At 52.4% G+C, this 19,771-nt stretch overlaps 2 protein-coding genes across 45 annotated transcripts in view; one reads left to right on the plus strand and one right to left on the minus strand.

Annotated features, from left to right (window-relative positions):
- The window catches only part of MADD (MAP kinase activating death domain), a 40,313-nt gene extending 25,548 nt beyond the window's left edge, over positions 1-14,765 (plus strand). For 16 of the 44 annotated variants that reach the window (XM_035012736.1, XM_035012735.1, XM_035012737.1 and 13 more), the window contains 8 exons: positions 1,613-1,723; positions 3,357-3,464; positions 8,584-8,748; positions 8,985-9,057; positions 9,181-9,287; positions 11,449-11,518; positions 13,413-13,459; positions 13,776-14,765. In XM_035012736.1, coding sequence (XP_034868627.1) covers positions 1,613-1,723; positions 3,357-3,464; positions 8,584-8,748; positions 8,985-9,057; positions 9,181-9,287; positions 11,449-11,518; positions 13,413-13,459; positions 13,776-13,880 — 786 coding nt within the window. In that variant the 3' untranslated portion in view covers positions 13,881-14,765. Of the gene's footprint in view, positions 1-1,612; positions 1,724-3,356; positions 3,465-8,583; positions 8,749-8,984; positions 9,058-9,180; positions 9,288-11,448; positions 11,519-11,542; positions 12,218-13,412; positions 13,460-13,775 lie in introns of all 44 variants that reach the window. The other 28 variants (XM_035012755.1, XM_035012757.1, XM_035012759.1 and 25 more) reach the window with 4 other exon arrangements.
- A 1,365-nt stretch (positions 14,766-16,130) lies between these two features.
- The window catches only part of MYBPC3 (myosin binding protein C3), a 16,106-nt gene continuing 12,465 nt past the window's right edge, over positions 16,131-19,771 (minus strand). Inside the window, exons 25-32 of the mRNA XM_035012803.1 lie at positions 19,666-19,771; positions 19,339-19,506; positions 18,541-18,629; positions 18,209-18,404; positions 17,969-18,108; positions 17,586-17,745; positions 17,336-17,472; positions 16,131-17,049 (exon numbers count right to left, since the gene is read on the minus strand). The exon at positions 19,666-19,771 is cut by the window's right edge and continues 25 nt beyond it. Of these exons, the coding sequence (XP_034868694.1) occupies positions 16,768-17,049; positions 17,336-17,472; positions 17,586-17,745; positions 17,969-18,108; positions 18,209-18,404; positions 18,541-18,629; positions 19,339-19,506; positions 19,666-19,771 (1,278 nt within the window). The 3' untranslated portion in view covers positions 16,131-16,767. The remainder of the gene's footprint in view (positions 17,050-17,335; positions 17,473-17,585; positions 17,746-17,968; positions 18,109-18,208; positions 18,405-18,540; positions 18,630-19,338; positions 19,507-19,665) is intronic.

Raw genomic sequence — 19,771 nt, forward strand, 5'->3', positions numbered from 1 at the left:
GCTCAAACTCACAACCCCAAGATTAAGAGTTGCACACTTGGGGCACCTGGGTGACACAGTCGGTTAAGCATCCGACTCTTGGTTTTGGCTCAGGTCATGATCTCAGGGTCGTGGGATTGAGCCATGTGTCGGGTTCTGCACTCAGCGTAGCGTCTGCTTGGGACTTTCTTCCTCTCCCTCTGCCCCTCCCTGCCCCACTCTCTTTCTCTCTAAAATAAATAAACAGGGGCACCTTGGTGGCACAGTTGGTTCAACGTGTGACTCTTGGTTTCGGCTCAGGTCATGATCTCAGGGTCATGGGATTAAGTCCCGCATCACGCTCCCCACTCAGTGGGAAGTCTGTTTCTCCCTTTCTCTCTCCCTCTGCCCCACCTCGCGCACTTGCATGCTCTCTCTCAAAATTAAATGAATAAATCTTTAAAATAAATAAATGATCTTTTTGAAAAAAGAGTTGCATACTCTACCAAGTTTTGAATTTTATTTTTATTTTTTTATTTATTTTTAAAGATTTTATTTATTTATGTGAGTGGAGGGGGACAGAGCATGAACAGGGGCAGAGGGAGAGGGAGAAGCAGACTCCCCGCCGAGCAGGGAGCCTGACATGGGGCTCGATCCCAGAACCCTGAGATCATGACCTGAGCTGAAGGCAGACACTTAACCGACTGAGCCACCCAGGTGCCCCTATTTTGAATTTTTAAATGGGCTTCCTTTGCTAAGTACTTTTAGGATGCCAGTAGAACTCCCTACAGAATACAATGAGTTTAAAAAAAAATTTAAGTATCAGTTTCTAAAACCTTAGGAAGGATAGTCAGAATTCATTTTTCAGCACTAGCCCTTTATCGTATAGAATTTTCCATAGATGTAAAAAGAGCTACTCATTAAAAAATTAATAGTATAGGTTCTAGGTTGACTCGGTTGTACTTGGTTGTTATAGCTGTGGAAAAAGTATGTTACCAAATAGAAGAGTTCTGCTTTGAAAGGGAAACATAAGTTTGGGGTTGATGGGTAGAAGAGAGTTGTTTTGAGAGAGAGCCCTTGAGTTTCTCCTCCTCCTGTTCTCTTAGCCTCTCAAAATATAAAGGGATTAGTTGATCAGACGCAGAAAACACCTGACAGGCTGACTTAGTTTGTTTCAGTTTCTGTCGTAAGGTTCACTCCTCTCTGTTGAACTCCAGGGGTCCCAGTGAACTCTGGTTGGGAAAGGGTAGTGATCCTGAACCCCGGGAAGGTGTCTCTGCTACAGCCGAGCCAGAATGTCGCTACTCTGAGGCCTCATTTCTGAACTATACTCTGAGGAGCCCCAGGGGTTCTTAGGGCCCTTCAGGGGTGAATGTTACAGTATTGGTTGGGGATAGGGAGGAAGTGTCTCCTTGAACCCCAGTCCATTTGAACCAGACCTGCTTTAGAGCTACTTTTCTATAGAAGCCACCCAGAGACAGCCAGGTTTTTCCTTCCCAGCCTGTTGGCAGAATAGACAGTTGAATGTTTTCTCTCATATTCAGTGTGTGGACTCCGAATTGTCTCAAATGGTAGGAAACTTGCTTGTACATTCCCTCTACGTCATTTGCAAGGAGAGCAGATCCCTCATTAAGATCTCGCTTTGGCTTTCCAGGTAAATAAGAATGACATCCGGAAGAAGGTGAGGCGCCTGATGGGAAAGTCCCATATTGGGCTTGTGTACAGCCAGCAAATTAATGAAGTGCTTGATCAGCTGACAAACCTGGTAAGCATGTCTGCGCCGTCTCCTAGGCTCCCCTCCCACCGTACTTGTCGCGTTGCCTCCCTGGCTGGGACCTCGTCGCCTAATGCAGAGGCTTCCCCACGGGTCATTTCTTGGCCTGTATATTTTCAAGACCCCAGTTTTGAAAATAGGGCTTTGAGTCTAGATAAGGGTTTAGTCCTTCTGTTCTGGGATAGGATTCTCTGTACTAAAACTATCCTGGTGCAGCCATTTCAGCATGTGGTCTGTGGACTCCTAAGGCTCCACGAGCTGAAACCTATTTTCATCATAGTACTACAATGTTTGCCTTTTTTAACCGGGTTGACATTTGCACTGATGGTACAAAAGCAGTGATGGATAAACTGCTGGTTACCTTCACATAGTGAAGGCAGTGGTACTGAACCATGCAAGGAGCCATGCAGCGCTCTCTCAGTTTAAAAGAGAAAGAGAAAGAAAAATAGTTGCACTTATGAATGTTCTTGATGAAAGCATTAAAATCATTAATTTTACTAAATCTGATCATTGATTATTCATCTTTTTAATATTTAATGTGACAAAATGAGAAATATACAGGAAGTATTTGTGTTGCAAACCAAAATATGATTGTTTCAAGGAAAACCAGTTTGTGACAATTTGAGTTGCAAGGTGAACTGTCAGTTTTGTTCATGGGACATCGTTTTTACTTGGAAGAATGACTAACTGTGGTTATTCAGAGTTGGGTATTTATTTGGCAGACTTCTAAGCATGAAGCTTCCTGATATTTAAAGGCTTTGTAATGAGATTGATGATATTAATCAATGTGATTTTTTTATCTTCTCTAATGAAGTGTGTCAATATTTAATATTTGGAAGAGCTGCATTACTCCTTAAACCAGTATTTTCCAAAAGACTGTTGGGTGGTGGTAGAAATTCAAGTATAAGTGAAGATCCACTCAAAATGCAAGGCAGACAAACGGATTTCATGTTACAAAGTACAAAATGTTCATTTTGATGGGTTTTCAGATTTCATATTGCAACTATCAGAAACTGTTACTTCTCAAGTTTTGGTGTAATTACCAAAGAAAAATATGCATATTTATCTGGAAAATCTATTAAAATACTACTCCCTTTTCCAAATACATATCTGTGAGACCAGATTTTCTTTATATACCTCCCAAAGCAACATAACACAATGGATGGAATGCAGAAGCAGATATGAGAATCCAGCTGTTTTTTAAAGACAAACATGTGAAAAATGTAAAACAGTGCCAGTCTTCTCTTTTTTTGTTGTTGTTGTTTTGGGAAATGTTATTTAAAATATTTGTATTACCATGTAACAGGTATATTATTAATGACTTTAAAATGAATGAATTTTTAAATTTTTCAGTTTTAATTTCTAATATGGTAAATATCTATAAATATACCCCACATAATCCTAAGCTCTTGGGGGTTGTGAATAATTTTTAAGAGATACAGGGGCCCTAAGACCCTGAAGTTTGAGAGCACGTCCCTTGTGGCCTGTGACCAGCAGATGGCACTGTGCTAAGTAAACTGGTAGGAATTTAATAGCTGAAGTTGGGGTGGGAGCAGAATTCTTGGCCCAGAGAGCTCTGTGAGAGAGATATATGGATGTCCCTAACAGATCTCTCTTTTCTCAGAATGGACGTGATCTCTGTATCCGGTCCAGCGGCAGCCGGCACATGAAGAAGCAGACATTTGTGGTACATGCAGGGACAGACACAAATGGAGATATCTTCTTCATGGAGGTAAATGCTAGTTCATATGTCTCAAAGGGACATTTGAGAGTCATGAGGAACTTCTAGACCTGATACCTGATTTCTCCCACTTAATCTCGTTCATCTTCGTGATCCATTTATCATTAAATTGTCAGGCTCTTACGCAAGTAATATAATGGATAATTGACCATCATTTGTTTTAAATAGATGTTGAATACATGATGTAGTCGCATTGTCCGTAAGTCAGGACAACTTAAAATGGTAGGCATTGGGAAGTCTTGCTGTCTTTCTTATCTCCTTCCTCTCAATTTCCCATCCCCCTCACCCCTTCTTCCTATAGGTAACCACTTCTGTGGTCTCCTTTGTATCTTACAGTGGTATTTTATACAAACACAATACAATATGAACATAGGTTCTTTTTCTTTTTTCTTACAGAAAGGTAGCACATCAGATCCATTGATCTGTACCTTGCTTTTCTCATTGAACATATCCTGGAGAGCTCTATGTCAGTACAAAAAGAGGGTTCTCTTTTTTTTTCTTTAGTTGAAGAAGAGTTGATGTACAATGTTAGATTAGTTTCAAGTGTACAGCATAGTGATTCGACGATTCTGTACATTATGCAGTGCTCACCATGATAAGTGTGGTCACCATCTGTCACCATACATCATTACGATGTCATTCACTGTATTTCCTCTGGCTCTCATTCTTTTTACAGCTGCATGGTACTCCATGGTGCTGCTATACAGTAGTTGACTTATCTCAGTATCTATGTGCCCGCCTGCTGCCCCCCATACACGCGCAGCTCTGTAAGAGCTCGCAGAGGCCATCACCACACCGAAGGAAGAATGCATTGATGGCTTTGACTGACAGGACTCAGATGTATCTCATAACACATAATAGCTCCCCTCCCGCTTTGCCGTTTATTTCGTTGAAGAAATGTGCCCCATGGACTATCTCACATTCTAGACTTTCTGCTGATTGCATCTCTTTGGTGTTAACATGTTTCTCCATCACTTGTATTTTTTATAAGCTAGTAGTTCAACCTAGGGGTTTGATGAGTTTCAGATTCAATATTTTGGCAAGAATACTTCATGGTTGGTGCTGTATGTTGCCTGCTGCCCCATATGGTCATCTCTCTCTCTTAGAGATCAGTAGGTTGAGATGTGGGCAGCCTGATCTATTGTTCCCTGTGAAGTTCCTCATTAGTCCTTTGAGTTTGCCTATGGGTTTTGTTTTGTTTTGTTTTGTTTGCCATGCAGAATTTTTTTACTTTTTCTTTTTACCCTCCCTCCAGCTCTTGGCAGAATCTTTTTACTTTTATGTAGTTGAATTCATCTTTTTTTTTTTTTTTATAGCTTCTGGGTTTTGAGTCATAGTTAGAAAAACCCTTCCTTATTCCAAGATTGTAAAGGAAATTGGCTGTGGTTTCTTTATTTCTGTATTTTTAATTCTAAAATGAATCTCTTCTACATAATTGTAGGAATCAAGTACAACTCCTATATAAAGTAGTAAAATTAAATAATTTTACAAGTATTCTGTTTTCTTTTGGTTTAGTTGAGTTTAATTTTTACATCCACAGCTTTTGAACGAGTGGTTTATCAAACATGGGGCAGGGGTTCTGCCCTGAAGTAGAACCATGCATGTTGGTGTAGCCGAGAAGAGAGTCATTTTCATGTTACTGTGAAGTTCTAGAATTTGGCTAGGTGTCTCCTCAAGCTGAGGACTAACTTTGGACATCTGCACCACAAAGAGGTGGCAGGTGATTCTCACCCTCTCCTTTTCCTTTTAAAGAATAAATCCAGAAGATTCCTTGAAGTATAGGACTAACTCTCACCACCACACAGGGGAGCCTCATGCAAAGTTCCTGGAGTATGGGTGGATCCATCACTTTATAGATGCCTCTCCCTTAAGGTGTCAAATAAGACTGTACCTCACTCACCCCGTTAGCCACTCGCTACGCTTAGCCTGATTTAGCCTTTCTCATCTCTGCACAGCCTGCTGGCTGCAGGAGCACTGGGAGAGCGATTGCAAAGACTTTTAAAAATCCCCTTTATTACTTTTTTTTTAAATTACAGAAGTAGATTAGGGCGCCTGGGCGGCTCAGTCAGTTAAGTGTCTGACTCTTGATTTCGGCTCAGGTCATGATCTCAGGGTCATGAAATCGAGCCCCTAGTTGGGTTCCGCACACTGGGCATGGAGCCTGCTTAAGATTCTCCCTCTCCTTCTGCTCCTCCCTGCTTGTGCATGCAAGCGCTCTCTCTCTCTCAAAAAAATAATAGTAAGTTACAGAAGTAGAACAGTACATGCTGTGAAAGTTTCAAACCATATAGAAGTAAATGAAATAAAAAGTAAAAGTTTCCCTTCACTTCCTTCCAGTGCCATGTCTCAGAGGTAACCACTGTTAAAGAGTTTGGCCTGATTTTTAAAAATGCATATTTGTATAAATACAATTTACGTATGTGTAATTTTGTTTCAGTGTTTACAAAAGTGGTTATCAAACTACAAATATTGAGATATAATTTGATTTTTAATTTATGACTGACATCTTTCCATGTCTACATGTTACCTAAATCTGTCTCTGTTTTTTTCTTTTTTTGTTTTTTGTTTTGTTTTGCTTTGCTTTGTTTTTGTTAAGTAAGCTTTATACCCAACATGGGGCTCAAACTCACAACCCCAAGATCAAGAGTTACATGCTTCACCAACTGAGACAGCCACACACCCCTGTCCCTGTTTTTTAAATGGATGATTAATTTTGTTTTGTTTTGTTTTTTTAGCTATTAGGTGTTATATGGATGTATACCATAAGTTATTCAACTAGTCCCTCTCACTTTTTTTTAAATGTTTCATTGAATATACTTGAGAATACACATGAGAATTTCTTTTTCTTTTTAAGATTTATTTTTATTTTATTTTGAGAGCAATGTGTGTGAGCATGCGTTGGGGGAGGGGCAAAGGGAAGGAATCTTCAAGCAGACTCCCTGCTGAGCGTGGAGCCCATCCTGGGACTCCATCCCACAACCCATAAGATCATGACCTAAGCCAAAACCAAGAGTTGGGCACTCAACCAACTGAGCCACCCAGGTGCCCCTTCACATGAGAATTTCTATAGGCTAGATTCTTAATGTGAAATTTCTGGATCAAGCTTATATAGATTTAAAATTTGTATAGATTCTGCCAAATACCATCCCAAAGACTATACCAGTTTATTTCTCCACCAGCAGCATAGGCGAGTATGGTACATTATTACTGTCATCTCTTTAGCCTAGAAATCATTTGTTCTAAATACCTGTCCTGCCCCTCACCTTTACATGGTGTTCTTAAAGGATTATGGAAAGTGGGGGTAGTAGTCTTCATTTTTCACCTGGAGAAAACTAGAGTCAGACTAGGGCTAGAATTCTAATTTCTACTCAGCTACTATATGACCTTATCCTTCATAAGGCTTTTAGAACCTTGTAACTCTTAGGTAGTAGATTAAACCTGGTAGTCTTGTGTATTCCTTTTTCATTCATTTAATATTTATGGAGCACATACGATATGCCAGCTACTCTGAGTATGTGGTTATAGCAATGAATAAGAGAGACATGGTTTCTCTTGTCCTTATGGGGTTGACAAGCCATTGGGGAAGTCAGCTAATGAAACAAAGTGTCATAAAGTATGATGAGTGTTATGAGAGAAGATGCTCAGGGCATAGGCAGGCAGTATGGGAATACATAGTAGAGGGTGTAGGAGTTGTGGATGACCGCTCAGAAGTGACCTTTGAGCTGAGACTTGAAAGAAGTATGAATTAATGGCTGGAGCGGGGGAGGGGGAGAGTTCCAGGGGTATTTGAGGTGAAATGGATGGGACTCAGTGGTGTAGTGAGAGGGAAAACAAGGAGTCTCACATCACTCCTTCGTTTCTGGCTTGGGCAGCTGGGTGAATGGCGACACCATTTACTCAACTAGGGGACTCAGAAGGAGCATCTGCCCAGGAGGAAATGCTGACTTCACATTTGGAAATGATGAGCTCGAGGTGCTGCCTGTGAGCCATCCAGATAGAGAGTGGTTCAGGAACTCAGGAAGATGGGTCTTGTGTGGAGAAAGATTTGAGAACCATCAGTGGGGTCGTAATAATCATTGTTACATTTTTTTATATTATAATTATAATGTTACAACATCTAACTCTAGGGTACTTCCTATATGCCTGGCTTTGTTCTAAGAATTCTACACACATTGACTTATTTAATCTTCACACGAGGAGATGTAGATGCAGAGCAGCTTGTTCAAGGTGACATAGCTAAGTAATGGACAGCTGGAAACCTAACACAGTCTGATCTTAGAGGGAGAGTGTTGAATAAGAAGAGACTGTGAAGGGGGCACCTGGGTAGCTCAGTGGGTTGAGCGTCTGACTCTTGATTTTGGCTCAGGTCATGATCTCAGGGTCATGAGATTGAGCCCTGCTTCGGGCTCCACCCTAGACGTGGAGCCTGCTTAAGATTCTCTCTCTCCCTCTCCCTCTGCCCATCCCCACTGCCGCTCACGCTCACTTGCGTGCACGCGCACTCTCTCTCTCTCAGAATTAATTAATTAATTACAAAGGACTTACAGTATTAAAAAGAGAATGTGAAGGAGGAGTTTGCCTTTCAATTACATCATCCGGTATTATATAATATTTTCTGCGGTGAGCGTTGCCCAAGTGTCACTAATGTGATTAATTATTGAAAAGATATATGCCGAACTACGGCTGAGCCAGTATTAGAAATTGCCTTGGTTCCATATTTTTCTCCTCGGTTAAGCCTGCCGTAACCCCTGCCTCTGCGCTCACCCACAGAGATGGTCCGTAAGGTTGGCACCTGGCGGCGGGAGACACCCTCATAAGTCTAGAGCATGTGAGAGGTGGTAGACGCTGGGCGAGGTGGAAATTGAAACACTGATTGCTCCCCCTCCCTGCTCGCCGGCTCCTCTCCGTGATTCCTTTTCTTTCAGCAAACCTCCCAGCGGACAGTAGGTCCAGCAGGTCAGTGTTTGTGTCCCCAGCGAAGGAGGACGGTGAGCGGGGGCAGGGCAGCTGACCGTGGGGTGCTCCCAGACCAGCTGCCCCGTGCTGCCCCCGGGGGGCAGGCCAGCGCGGCCCGCGGCAACGGAGGCTGCAAGCACCGGTCCCCCCGCAGGTTTGCGACGACTGCGTGGTGCTGCGCAATAACCTCGGGACGGTGCATGAGCGCTGGTGGTACGAGAAGCTCATCAACATGACCTACTGCCCCAAGACCAAGGTGTTGTGCCTGTGGCGCAGGAACGGCTCTGAGACTCAGCTCAACAAGTTCTATACCAAGAAGGTACCAGGAGCTCTGTTCGGGCGGAGGGGGATGCTGAGGGCCAGGCGTCAAGTTTCTGGCGAGGAGGTTAAAATGCCACAGCCCATGTCGAGAGCCCCCCTTTGGCCTCCGCTGTTGTGTGGGGCGCACAGAGCTGTCTCCGGGGCCCGGTGCCCCGGCCCTTGGCAGGCGGTGGAGAGCAGCGCGGGGGGACCTGGCAGGTTGGGTGACAGGATGGTCCTCGCCCTGTGCCGCAGTGTCGGGAGCTGTACTACTGCGTGAAGGACAGCATGGAGCGGGCCGCTGCCCGGCAGCAGAGCATCAAACCCGGTGAGAAGACAAGGACTCCCCGAGCAAGGGCCTTTTGTTTGTTTCCATCCATCCTTCTGAGCGTCAGAGGCCGGACGGTTCCCCAGCCCCCCAGTTAGCTGATGACCTCCTCCCCCACCACAGGCCCTGAACTAGGTGGCGAGTTCCCTGTGCAGGACATGAAGACTGGTGAGGGTGGCTTGCTGCAGGTCACCCTAGAAGGGATCAATCTCAAGTTCATGCACAACCAGGTAGGTGGGAGCGGCAGCCCCAGCTGCCCGGCCCAGTTCTTCCATCTGCAGTAAGGCTTGGTGTCCAGGTCCCAGTGCTTTCCAGTGAGCCTGCGGGCCTTTGGGGCTAGTGGGAGGATGGGAGCAGCTGGACCAGAGAGAGAAATCAGAAGGAGGGCACAGTGACGTTGGCAACCACCTGGAAGGTGCAGTGGGGAGCCTCCGTGGGAGGCGGGGAAAGAGAGGGAGCCGTGGTGGCTAGGCTGCCTCCGTCCGTTAGACTCAGCACAGTGTGAGTGGGAGCGTCTCACTTGGCCCTTCTTCGCACAATGTCTGCCTTCCCTTATTCCCAGGGGGTGCTTCTGCTTGGTGGTTTTGCTTTGAAGAGTCTAGACCAGCTCATCTCCTCGCGTGTTTCTGGTGTGCGTGAAGCCTGTGTGCGTGTGCCTGTGCGTGTGTGCGTGTGTGTGTGTGTGTGTGTAGCTTGTGTCTGTCCTATCTGGAGTATGTGTGTTTATTTGCCTATTTCTCCTGCTGATTCTTCTTTCTATTCTTTTCGTTCCTCTGAGTGTCCCCACTCTGTCCCCTGCTCCACAGGCCCCATTCCCCTTCTTTTGACTGGGGACCACTTCAGAATACATCTTTCTCTCATTGTGATTCCACCATAGGAGCTGACTTTTTTTTTTCTTTCTCTTGGTCTTTTAACACAGTGTTACTTTTTCTCTCAGTGGACATTCCTTAAGCTAATTCCTTTCTGAGGCCAGCGCATCAGCCCAGGTCCGTTCCCCGTTCTGACTCTTCACACAAGTGCCTTCCCTCCCTCTTCCCTGACGTCCTGGTTCCTTTCCTTGAGGCTGTGAGCCAGGTCTGAATGTGTGAGCACCACAGCCCCGGGCCAGGCAGCAGACACTCAGGGGAGGTGACCCTCTGGACTCCGTGGCTTGCTTCCTCCCCTTGCCATTTTAGTTTCTTCTTTCAGGAACCCAACCGGGCAGCTTCGGTGTGATGGGAAACAGCTGCTCAGGCAGTGTATTTCCAGCAGTACATTTACTGTCCGTGATTTTAATATATTAAATAGCATACTTGAGACCTTCGGGTCAGCCCAAGGAGAGGTTTACTGGAGTACTTTTCTGGAGCACGAAGGTGCCAGCACTTCTTGGGGAGCAGGCTTCTGACTGCCTTTTAGTGCCGTGGCTTGCCCTGATGCCTCACCTTCCGAAGAGGAGATCTTGTTAAACAACAGCCAGCCCCCTTCTGGGTCCCCCGCTCTGGACCGACCCAGTGTCTAACCAGTCCATGGATATGTACAAGCTGGTCTGTAGCTTAAGGCTTTGCCCTAGAAGGGAGATCCTGCAGAGAGGGGAGTCAGGCCCCGACTGATCACAAGAGAACAGCCGTGGGGTCCATCTTCCACCATGAACGGTCTGTTGGAGTTGAGGAAGCATTGGACCCTCTGGTGGAGTCCTACAGGGTGGGGTAACAAACGGATCTTTGGAGTCAGGATGTGCTTGGATTCAGAGCCCAGCTTCGCTACTCATGGGCAGATAAACTTTCTGATCCCGTGTCCTCCTCTATAAAACGAGGGTCGTACTACACACTGGGCTACATGGATGTGAGGATTACAAATAGGGTTTGGAGGACTCCTGGTCGGAGCTCCTAAGCGATAGCCATTTTATTCTCTCTCCGTGTACTTCTTGGGAGAGCCTGGATTTTGTCAAGGAAGATACCAACATCTCCTACCCCAAGGACAATCCGAGGGGAGCTTTGCACCCGTGCCAGCCCTCTGCGCCGGAGGAGGATGCATGGAAGGGTAGAGAGCTGATGGGCTGAGCGGGGAGACCCCCGGGGCACCGTGTCCTCCAAGCGCTGCCCTGGGCAGAGGGGATGGGCGGGCAGCCCAGGACAGCAGAGGGGCCTTCGGGTTGGGTTTGACCATTAAAACTAACGCCTTCATTTCTCTCCCATGCTTTCTCCTCCGGCCAGGAGCGGAAGGTACATGCCCTTTCTGCTGTCTTCGCTTCTTAGCGCTTTTGAGTTGCGTGTGTGTGGATTCTCCGGCCCTCACTCTGGGAACTAGGTCTTCTGTGTGGGGGCGGGGCTGTAGCTGGGAGAGTGGGCAGTTGTGGGGCAGGGGGAGAGCCTCCGGGCCTGACCCCGCCCTCCCTCCCTCCCTCTCTTGCAGGTTTTCATAGAGCTGAATCACATTAAAAAGTGCAATACAGTCCGAGGCGTCTTTGTCCTGGAGGAATTTGGTAATTACACTATTTTGCTCTTAGGTCTGGACTCACATGGCAGTAACTCAAACCTCGGCGCTCCAGAGGAGGGACTAGAGGCAGAGAGAAGAACCACCTCTGCAGAGAGGTCAGGAGGCTTAGGAGTGATAGGGAAGAGAAGGGAACCCGCGATGAGCGAGGGGAAGGAAGAAGAAGGAAGAGCGAGACAGTGGCTGCTAGGGAACGGGTCGCCGAAGAGAAAGTGGCCCTAGACGGGGTTAGAGGTCAGAGGCGCTCCTGCGGAGGCTCTGGGAGCGGGCGCCGCCTTCCCTTCTCGGCCAGCTGGTGGTCAGAAAGTTCTGGGGCAGAGCAGACGGGCAGTTTCCAAGCTCTGCTGTGTTCGTGTCGCCTGCTGAGCTCCTCCTAGCAGCCCGGGACTCCGTCCAGCCACCCCGGTGCCGCCCTGGTGTCCGCCTGGCCTCTGTGCGGGAGCAGGGCCGTGCGGTGGCCCGGGCAGCCTCACTCGAGAGGGCAGGGAAGCCTAATGGGCCTCAGAGGCAGGCAGGGCAGTTGTCGCGGGAGGCTGGCGGCCAGCCTCCCTGCATCCCCGCAGCCAGGCGCCGACGCTGACCGGTGGTGTAGTGGGTTCTCACCCTGGGGCTTTGAGTTCCTGCTGTGTTTGTGCTTCATTCTTTTGTGCCCCTCATCGCTGCTATGAAAACCTTCGTTCTCCAGCAGGTAAAGTGACCTCGGCTCGTGCTGCCTCCCCCCCAGGCCCCTGCCTGGGCCCTGCCATGGGTGGGACGGGCTCCCTTCAACCAGACCAGCTGCTCACACTGCCCTTTTCTCCGCCCGCCCCCCCCCCACCTCCCCCGTGCTGGCTGACTGGTTCTGAGTTTTCTCCCCTGTGTGTTCCCTTCTCTCTTCTGCCAGAGAGATATTTGGGGGAATCTTCCAACTCAGGAGAAGGACCTGGGCTTCTTGCTCTACCTATGATGAGTTTATTCCCTGTTAATCCTGGGTCCCCCCGAATTCTACCTCCCAGGGTCAGAAGAAGGTGTGGCCAACTCTCATCCTACCTTTTCTGGCCCCCAGGGGGACACCACACCCCTCTGCTCCCTTCTCCAGGGGCCATCAGGATGGCTGGGCCCCCGGGGGGCCTTCCTCCTTCCTCTGGCCAAGCAGAACCCCTGCATGGCTGGGGCAGGGGTGACTTAGTCTTGCATTCTGGGCTGTGGACATGTGTGTACTTTGCCTGATGCTCCCTGTCACCTCCCTCCCCGGGTGCTATACTCGCCTGTCTTCTGCTCGGTGTGTCTGCTCCAGAGCCCTCTGACGCTCTCCCTCACACAGGCAGGCCTGGGCCTCTCTTGCCACTCAGGGAAGGACACTTACAAGTCTGCTGGGTTTTAGTATCATGCCACTTCTTCATCCAGCCTAAGGACCCTCTGCGTAGGGGCTGGGAGTACAGGGAACCATGCTTAACATGAACAGAGTGTCGGGCTGGTAACAGGGATGAGTTCTCGGGCATCTCAGCAAGGTGAGGCACAGGCTAGAGACAACGCTCCTCACCCGACCAACATGGGGCAACGCCCCACTGCAGCTCCTCGGGGCCCTGGACATTAGCAGCGAGCAGGCTGGTGAAAGGCCAGCCCTCTCCTGTGCGGAGGCTCTCCCCGAAGCGGCTAGAGTCGTGGCCATCGAGCAGGGAGCCCCAGCAGACCCCACAGGTCTGGCTGCGGAGTCTGGGGCAGTGTCCTCTCGTCCAGCAGCGGCTGGGCAGGTGCCGTCAGAGTGTAAGCTGCTGCAGCCCCTGGCACAGGCCACCGCGGGGCAGGGGACCCCGGTGCCGGGCGCTGCCGCCTGGGGGAGCCTGGCACTGTCGCTCTCAGTTTTGAACTTTCTGTTTTGTCTCTTGCCCGTCCGGTTTTAGTTCCTGAAATTAAAGAAGTGGTGAGCCACAAGTACAAGACGCCAATGGTGAGTGTGCCACCCAAGCCGGCAGGCCAAGTGTGCACAGGGCTCCCTGGGGACCCTCACACAGGAGTGGGGCGGGCCCCCTGAGAGCACGGGGGCAGGCGGACTAGGGACGGTTGGAGAGCTGCCTTTGGTCTGGAAGCCGAAACGAGCCTTCAGCCCCGGGAGAGACACACACACACACAGACCCCCAGGCCCGGCTGTCAGCTGTGAGGCTGAGCCCAGCGCGAGGGCAGACTTTTCTGCTGGGCAGATCTCCCTGCGTGGAGAGGGGGGAGTCTGAGGAATTTGATCCGTCTGGTCTCTCTCTCCCCTCTAGGCCCATGAGATCTGCTACTCTGTGTTGTGTCTCTTCTCGTACGTGGCTGCAGTTCGTAGCAGTGAGGAGGATCTCAGGACCCCGCCCCGGCCCGTCTCGAGCTGATGGGAGGGGTTAAGAGCCCCCAGGTCAGGGGGTGCCCTTGCATCTTCTGCTCGCCAGGGCACGATGCTGCGTGTGTGTTCTCTGCAAGCCCCTCGCTGTGGCTTAGTTGGTTCACAGTTGTGTGTCTCCACGTGTCTTAGTGTCTGTCACAGGGCTCAGCGGGTTTCCTCTGCCTGCTCGCTCTCCACTCCCAGGAGACCAGCCTGCTGTCCCCTCAGGGCTCAAGAGCCATGTGTGTCTGTCTTTGGGGCCAGTGGCTTCTGAGAATTCTGAGCACGGTATGAGCCCACCATCGCGTGTCCCTGAGACATTCGTGTTGTGGTTCCTCGTCCTTGGCGTTATGAGCCTCCAGTGCAGGACTCTGGCTCTCCGTCCTCTGGGGCCTGGTGTGCCTGGGTGTCGGGCGAAGTCCCATTTGGTACCGAGGGAGGGAAGCTTGAGGCCTCTCCGCCCAGACGAGAGGTGGGCAGGGAAAGGCCGGGAGAGTCACGGGGCGGCAGGGTGAGTGGCAGCCTCCCTCCCCCTCACGCATTTCCCAGGCTGGCGGCCGCCCGCCGTGGCCCCTGCAGGGGGGCAGCACCGAGGGGCTCCCCTTTGCCGAGCGGCAGTTTCCCTAAGGTCTGCCTGGCATTTGGCCTGAGAGAGCAGAGTGGTTGGGCTGGGAGAGCCTCAGAGGCCCCTGGCTCCCGTGCCCAGGGAGCAGCGTGGGGCAGGGCCACGTTCAGTGTACGTGGTCCGTGTCTCCAGACAGTGGCCCCTGGCCCTCGGTGCCAGAGTGGGGGATGGCCTGGGAGTGGGCAAGAGAGGATTGTGCATAGTTCGCCTCTACGTTATTTATAGAAAATGTACAGATGTGTGAATGTGAAATAAATGTCCTTAACTCGCCTTGGGCTCCTCCTGCCTTATATTTAACGCTGCCTCCTCTCGGCCCGGGCCTGAGGAGCTGTCCCTGGACTCTTCGAAGGCCCCTCAGGCCTAGCAGGAGAGAGAGGAGATCATGGTCCTCCGAGTCCTGGCGTGCTGGAGGCCCAGCCTCCCACCCCACCGACCCAGCAGTGCCCCTCACCTGGCTTCCTGGACGCCCAGGGAGAGGTTGGGGAGGGCTTCCTGCCCTCTGCCCCCTAGCCCTGCAGGGGGCTGCTGAGCTGAGAACTGGCCACCAGAGGAAGCAGCCAAACCCGGCTGAGACACCTGAGCAGAGTCACGTAGCAGTGAAGGAAAAACCAAGGCTCCCCTTGCCCCTCACAGGCGTGGTCCAGAGAGGGGATGTGACTCAGGGTGTGACTTGGACAGGGCCTGGAGCCCCGGGCTCTGAGCTCTTGGCCAGCAGTGCCTTGGGTTGGGTAGAACTCGGACAGAAGGAACCCTAGGACCAGGCTTCCTGGAATTGTTTTTTTCTATGCCATGGGGAAACCTCTGGCACTCCCTAGGACAAGAAAGACCATCCGCTTATTTTTTTCTTTTCTTTTCTTTTTTTTTTTTGAGAGAGAGCAGTGCAGGGGCAGTGGGGGAGGGGAGGAGAATCTTAAGCAGGCTCCACACCCAGCGTGGAGCCCCATGCAGGGCTCGATCTCATGACCCTCAGATCCTGACCTGAGCCAAAATCAAGAGTCCGATGCTTAACCGACTGAGCCACCCAGGCGCCCCAAGACCATGCACATTCTGTTAGGGCACCTCTGAGACCCGTTGGCTTCCTCTTCCCAAAAGTAAACTGATGACTGGATTGAGGCTCCCACGGGGGAAGGAAGAGCAGAGGAGGGCCCTGTTTCCCAGTATCTTGTGCTGGACAGGACTGCCCTCTCCTACTGGGAAACAGGTGTGGAAGGGCCGTGGGCTTCTTACGCACTGGAACCCCAAGGCAGCCTGGGGCAGCTCCATTCCAGGCCTTATGGGCCCAGAGCCACACTGAAGTTCAGCTCCGCCCCGCGTCCAGGCTGCTGTGAGCACAGGTCAGCAGGACAAAGAGCATACAGAGCACGGGGGACCAGGCGGGAGAGCCTTGGGTGTCAGCTCTGTTGCTAATACACCCCCTCCGTCACTGCCCCTTGCTTTCCTCACTGGAAGAACATGCGCGGTGGGGGAAGACGGAGGTTTCTTCTAGTGTCTTGTGGGTTTAGGATTCCCGTCTCACCCGGGAGACAGAATACCTGCCTCAGTTTGCTCGGAAGGTCAAGTGTCTTTCCCTGGGCTTTTTGTGAAAACAAACACATGGGACAAGAAGAGCCAGCTCTCTGACTGCAGTCGTCTTTTATTGCCCTTAGCCTGTGAGAACACGCGGCAGGCCAGAAAGGCCTGTCCCCAGCCACCATCTCCTGCGCCCACCAACTTTCTGCCCCAAAGTCCTGAGAGCTTCCAGGGGGAGCTCCGGTGGTTCGGTCTGTGCAGAGCCCCAGGCCTGCTCATCTTCATGGCCCTGCCATCCTGACGCTCCCCCAGCCCAGCCCCCGGATACACACTTGAGCACACACATCCAACAGCAGGAAGGCGGCTTGTGCCGCGTCCTTCCAGGCTCCCGGGACACGGGCCGGCATCCTGCAGCACCTGTAACACGGGTTCCCTTGTGAATGCACTTGACTGAAACCCTGGGAAGAGGCGCCTGCACCTCTGTTTCCTGATGGCTGCCCCCGAACCGAGGACCAGGGCTCGGCCTCTGACTCGGGCCGGGGGCGTCGGGATGGCTTGGAGGACATACCTGGCCGTCTCCGGGGAGCCAGCTGGGTCACTGAGGCACTGCAGGGGAGAAGGAGGCCATGCCACACGTGTGTTCCCTCTCCCAGCACCTTGCACGTCCTCCCCCCGCCAGCCTCCTGGGAGGCCGAGGGGGCAGCTGTGGCAGCGGAGCCCAGAAGCCAATGCCCACGTTGGACACGACAGGGGCATTGCTCTTTCAGCCAGAGGAGCTGCGTGGGCCAGGCCAGCAGGGTCCCAGCTGGTTCCCTGCCTTCTCCACCACCCCGGACCCTGGTCCCGTGGGCTCCTCACCTCGTACTTCCAGGCGGCACTCACACTGTGCCTCGCCTTGTAAGTTGGTGGCCCTACAGACGTAGATGCCCCCGTCAAAGGGACAGGGCTTTCTAATCTCCAGGGTCAACACTCCCTGCTTGCTGAACATGCGGAAGCGGGCATCTTGCCCCAGGTCCAGGCCGTTCTTGAACCAGGAAATCTTGGGCTATACGTCAGGTAACGGGAGGAAGGGAGACCATCTCAGGTTGACAGGAGACCTCGCGGGAACCTGTTTCTATTCTAGGGGCTCCCACTGGAGTCCACACGATACCCAAGCAGGGAATGAACAGGGAACCGATGGAGACTGCCAAGGCCCTCTTCAGGCAGAGGCGCCCGGCCCTGAGCCCCGTGGGACAGAACGCAGGGAAAGGCTGGGGAGAGGACCGCTGGTGGTTGGAGCCTCTGAACCCTGCCTCCTGAGTCGGCCTGGCCCGGGACCCCAAGCTCTGTACCTTGGGGCTACCCCGGACAGCACAGCAGAGGGTAGCATTGTAGCCGGCGATGACTGAGCGGCTCACCAGGGGGCGGGTGAAGCTCGGGGCCTCAGAGAAGTCCAGGGCCTTATAGCTGGGGGGCTCATACGTGATGCCTGTTGGTGATAGGACTTTGTACCAAGAGTGTCACCCCATACTCGGCCCCCTCCCTGCTCCCACCGCCTCCCTGCCCCAGCTCCTGCTGGGGGTGGGAGTAAAGGTACAGCACCTGGTTTGGGGATAAACACAGGCTCCTTGGTGGTGGCGGCTTTGTCACTGGGTCCCACCATGTTATGGCTGAAGACCCGAAAGTAGTAGCCATTGCCAATGATGAGCTCTGACACCACGCAGTGAGTACGGTGGTAATGCTCCAAGACGGTGAACCACTCCTGGGGGTGTGGAGGAAAAGGGGGCTCTCTGGGGGCTGGCCCTACTATCTGCCAGGGACCTCTTCTGGGGACCCCTGGTGTCTGCACCCCAACTGTGGAGGGAACCAGGTCAGAGAGGGAGGATGAGCGGCAGACCCATTCTAACGACTGGGGCGGGAGCTGGGGCCAGGTCTGCCTGGGCCTAAGGAGGGTATCTATGGGGGGCCCAGGACCCCAGGCTCACCATGGTCTTCTTGTCAGCTTTCTGCACCGTGTACCCCCAGATCTCTGTGTTGCCATCATCTTGGGGTGGCTTCCACTCCAGAGCCACGTTGAAACCCCACGCTTCAATGACCCGAATATCCTGGGGAGGGCTTGGCTTGTCTGCAGGAGAGAGCCCAGCTGGAACACACCTCCTGAGCTGGCCCGCCACCTTCTGTGGGGGCTCCGGGCATCCCAGAGGAGGGGCCCCAGCACCACGCACCAACGATCTGCAGGACCAGCGTGGCCTTGTCCTCCATGTTCTCAATTCGCAGCATCACCTGGTAGGTGCCAGAGTGGGCCCGGCGAGCAGCCCGGATGAACAGGATGGTGTCTGTGGGGCTGTTGCGGATGCTCACCTCCTCACCTGCCAGGGGCTGCCCCTCTTTGGTCCAGGTCACCTGAGGCCGGGGCTTGCCCTGTGGGGAGGGACAGCTCACCCCCGAGCCTGGCACGACTGGGTGGCATTTCAGGGTCTGGTCAGCCCGAGACACATCTCCCTGCTAGGCATAGATGACACGCGAGGCGGGGGACAGGGAGGGTGGCTGGCCCTACCTGGAAAGGAATGAGGAGGTTCACGGGCTCCCCAACCTTTCTCTGGATGGTCTGGCGCAGGTGCCTGGGCAACTGGAGCCGTGGCCGCTCTGTGGGTGCCAAGCAGGCGGCTCAGCAAGGGGAAAGCTCCGCCCTGAGGAGTGCCACAGCTCCTCCCCTCCAGAGGCGGAGCCAGAAGGCTGCAGCTAAGGAAAACGCCCCTCCTTTAGCTCCCCCAGCCCCAGTCCCGGCCCCAGGTCATCTACAAAATCCCTGCTTCCACCTCAGCCTCACCACACCGCTCTGAGAGGCAGGGATCAGAGAGGGTGAGCAACGGGTTCGAGGTCACACAGCTGGCAAGTCACAGGCCAGGATGCAAATGTAGGGTTTTGGTCTCTACCCTATCTCTCAGGCTGTTTCCACCGGTCTGCTGCCTCTTTCCAATCTTTACATAATTGATCCTCTGCTGGGAATAGAAGAATGGGAAGTGGATCCCAGATGGGCCAATCTGACGCTGAGTCATGAGCACAGGGACAATACCTGTGGAACTGAGAGGCTCATAGAACAGAGCTCAAAGACAATGGCGTAATGACCTCCACGTTCCCTGTCCCAGAACCCTGTCCCGGAAAAACTCAGGGAGCCCTCTCCAAATATTTGCCCTGGGCCTGGGGCACGAATAAAGCCTCTGACCCTCCTCTCCCTGCACAGCGTTCGGTCCCTTTTCCCAGCAGGGGCTCCCTGGATGTGCTCCCTTCCACTGACCCCAAGGACCAGGGCGCACGTGGCAGATCCGCCCTGTGACTGCACAGGGCCACTCACGCAGTATCTCCTGCACCGTCACGGGCTCCTTGGTGGCGACGGGGGCTCCTGGCCCTGCCATGTTGTGGGCGCGCACACGGAAGAGCAGCCGGGCCCCGGTGGGCAGGTCCTTCACCAGCATCGAGGTGCGCTCTGTCAGCCCCTGCAGGGCGGCCACCCACTCCGAGCCTGGCCGGGGGAAGCCCACGGGAAGCGTCAGCATCAACAGGCCACCCCGCTGCGCACCCTCCCGTGGCCATCTGGGGCCCAGCGGGGTGACAGCTGCCTGGCCCGGAGGCTGGTTCAGAGGAGGGTAATGGTGGGGAGGCCCAGGGCCGGGGCACTCACAGCCCTCCCGGCAGCACTCCACGCTGTAGCCGTCCAGGCCTCCGGCTCCCACGCGCTCCGGCGGCCGCCACTTGAGGGAGACGGTGGTGTCGGACACATCCTCCAC

Source organism: Mirounga leonina, unplaced genomic scaffold (genome assembly GCF_011800145.1).
Source record: "Mirounga leonina isolate KUSES-001 unplaced genomic scaffold, KU_Mleo_1.0 Mir_166, whole genome shotgun sequence".
Lineage (NCBI taxonomy): Eukaryota > Metazoa > Chordata > Mammalia > Carnivora > Phocidae > Mirounga > Mirounga leonina.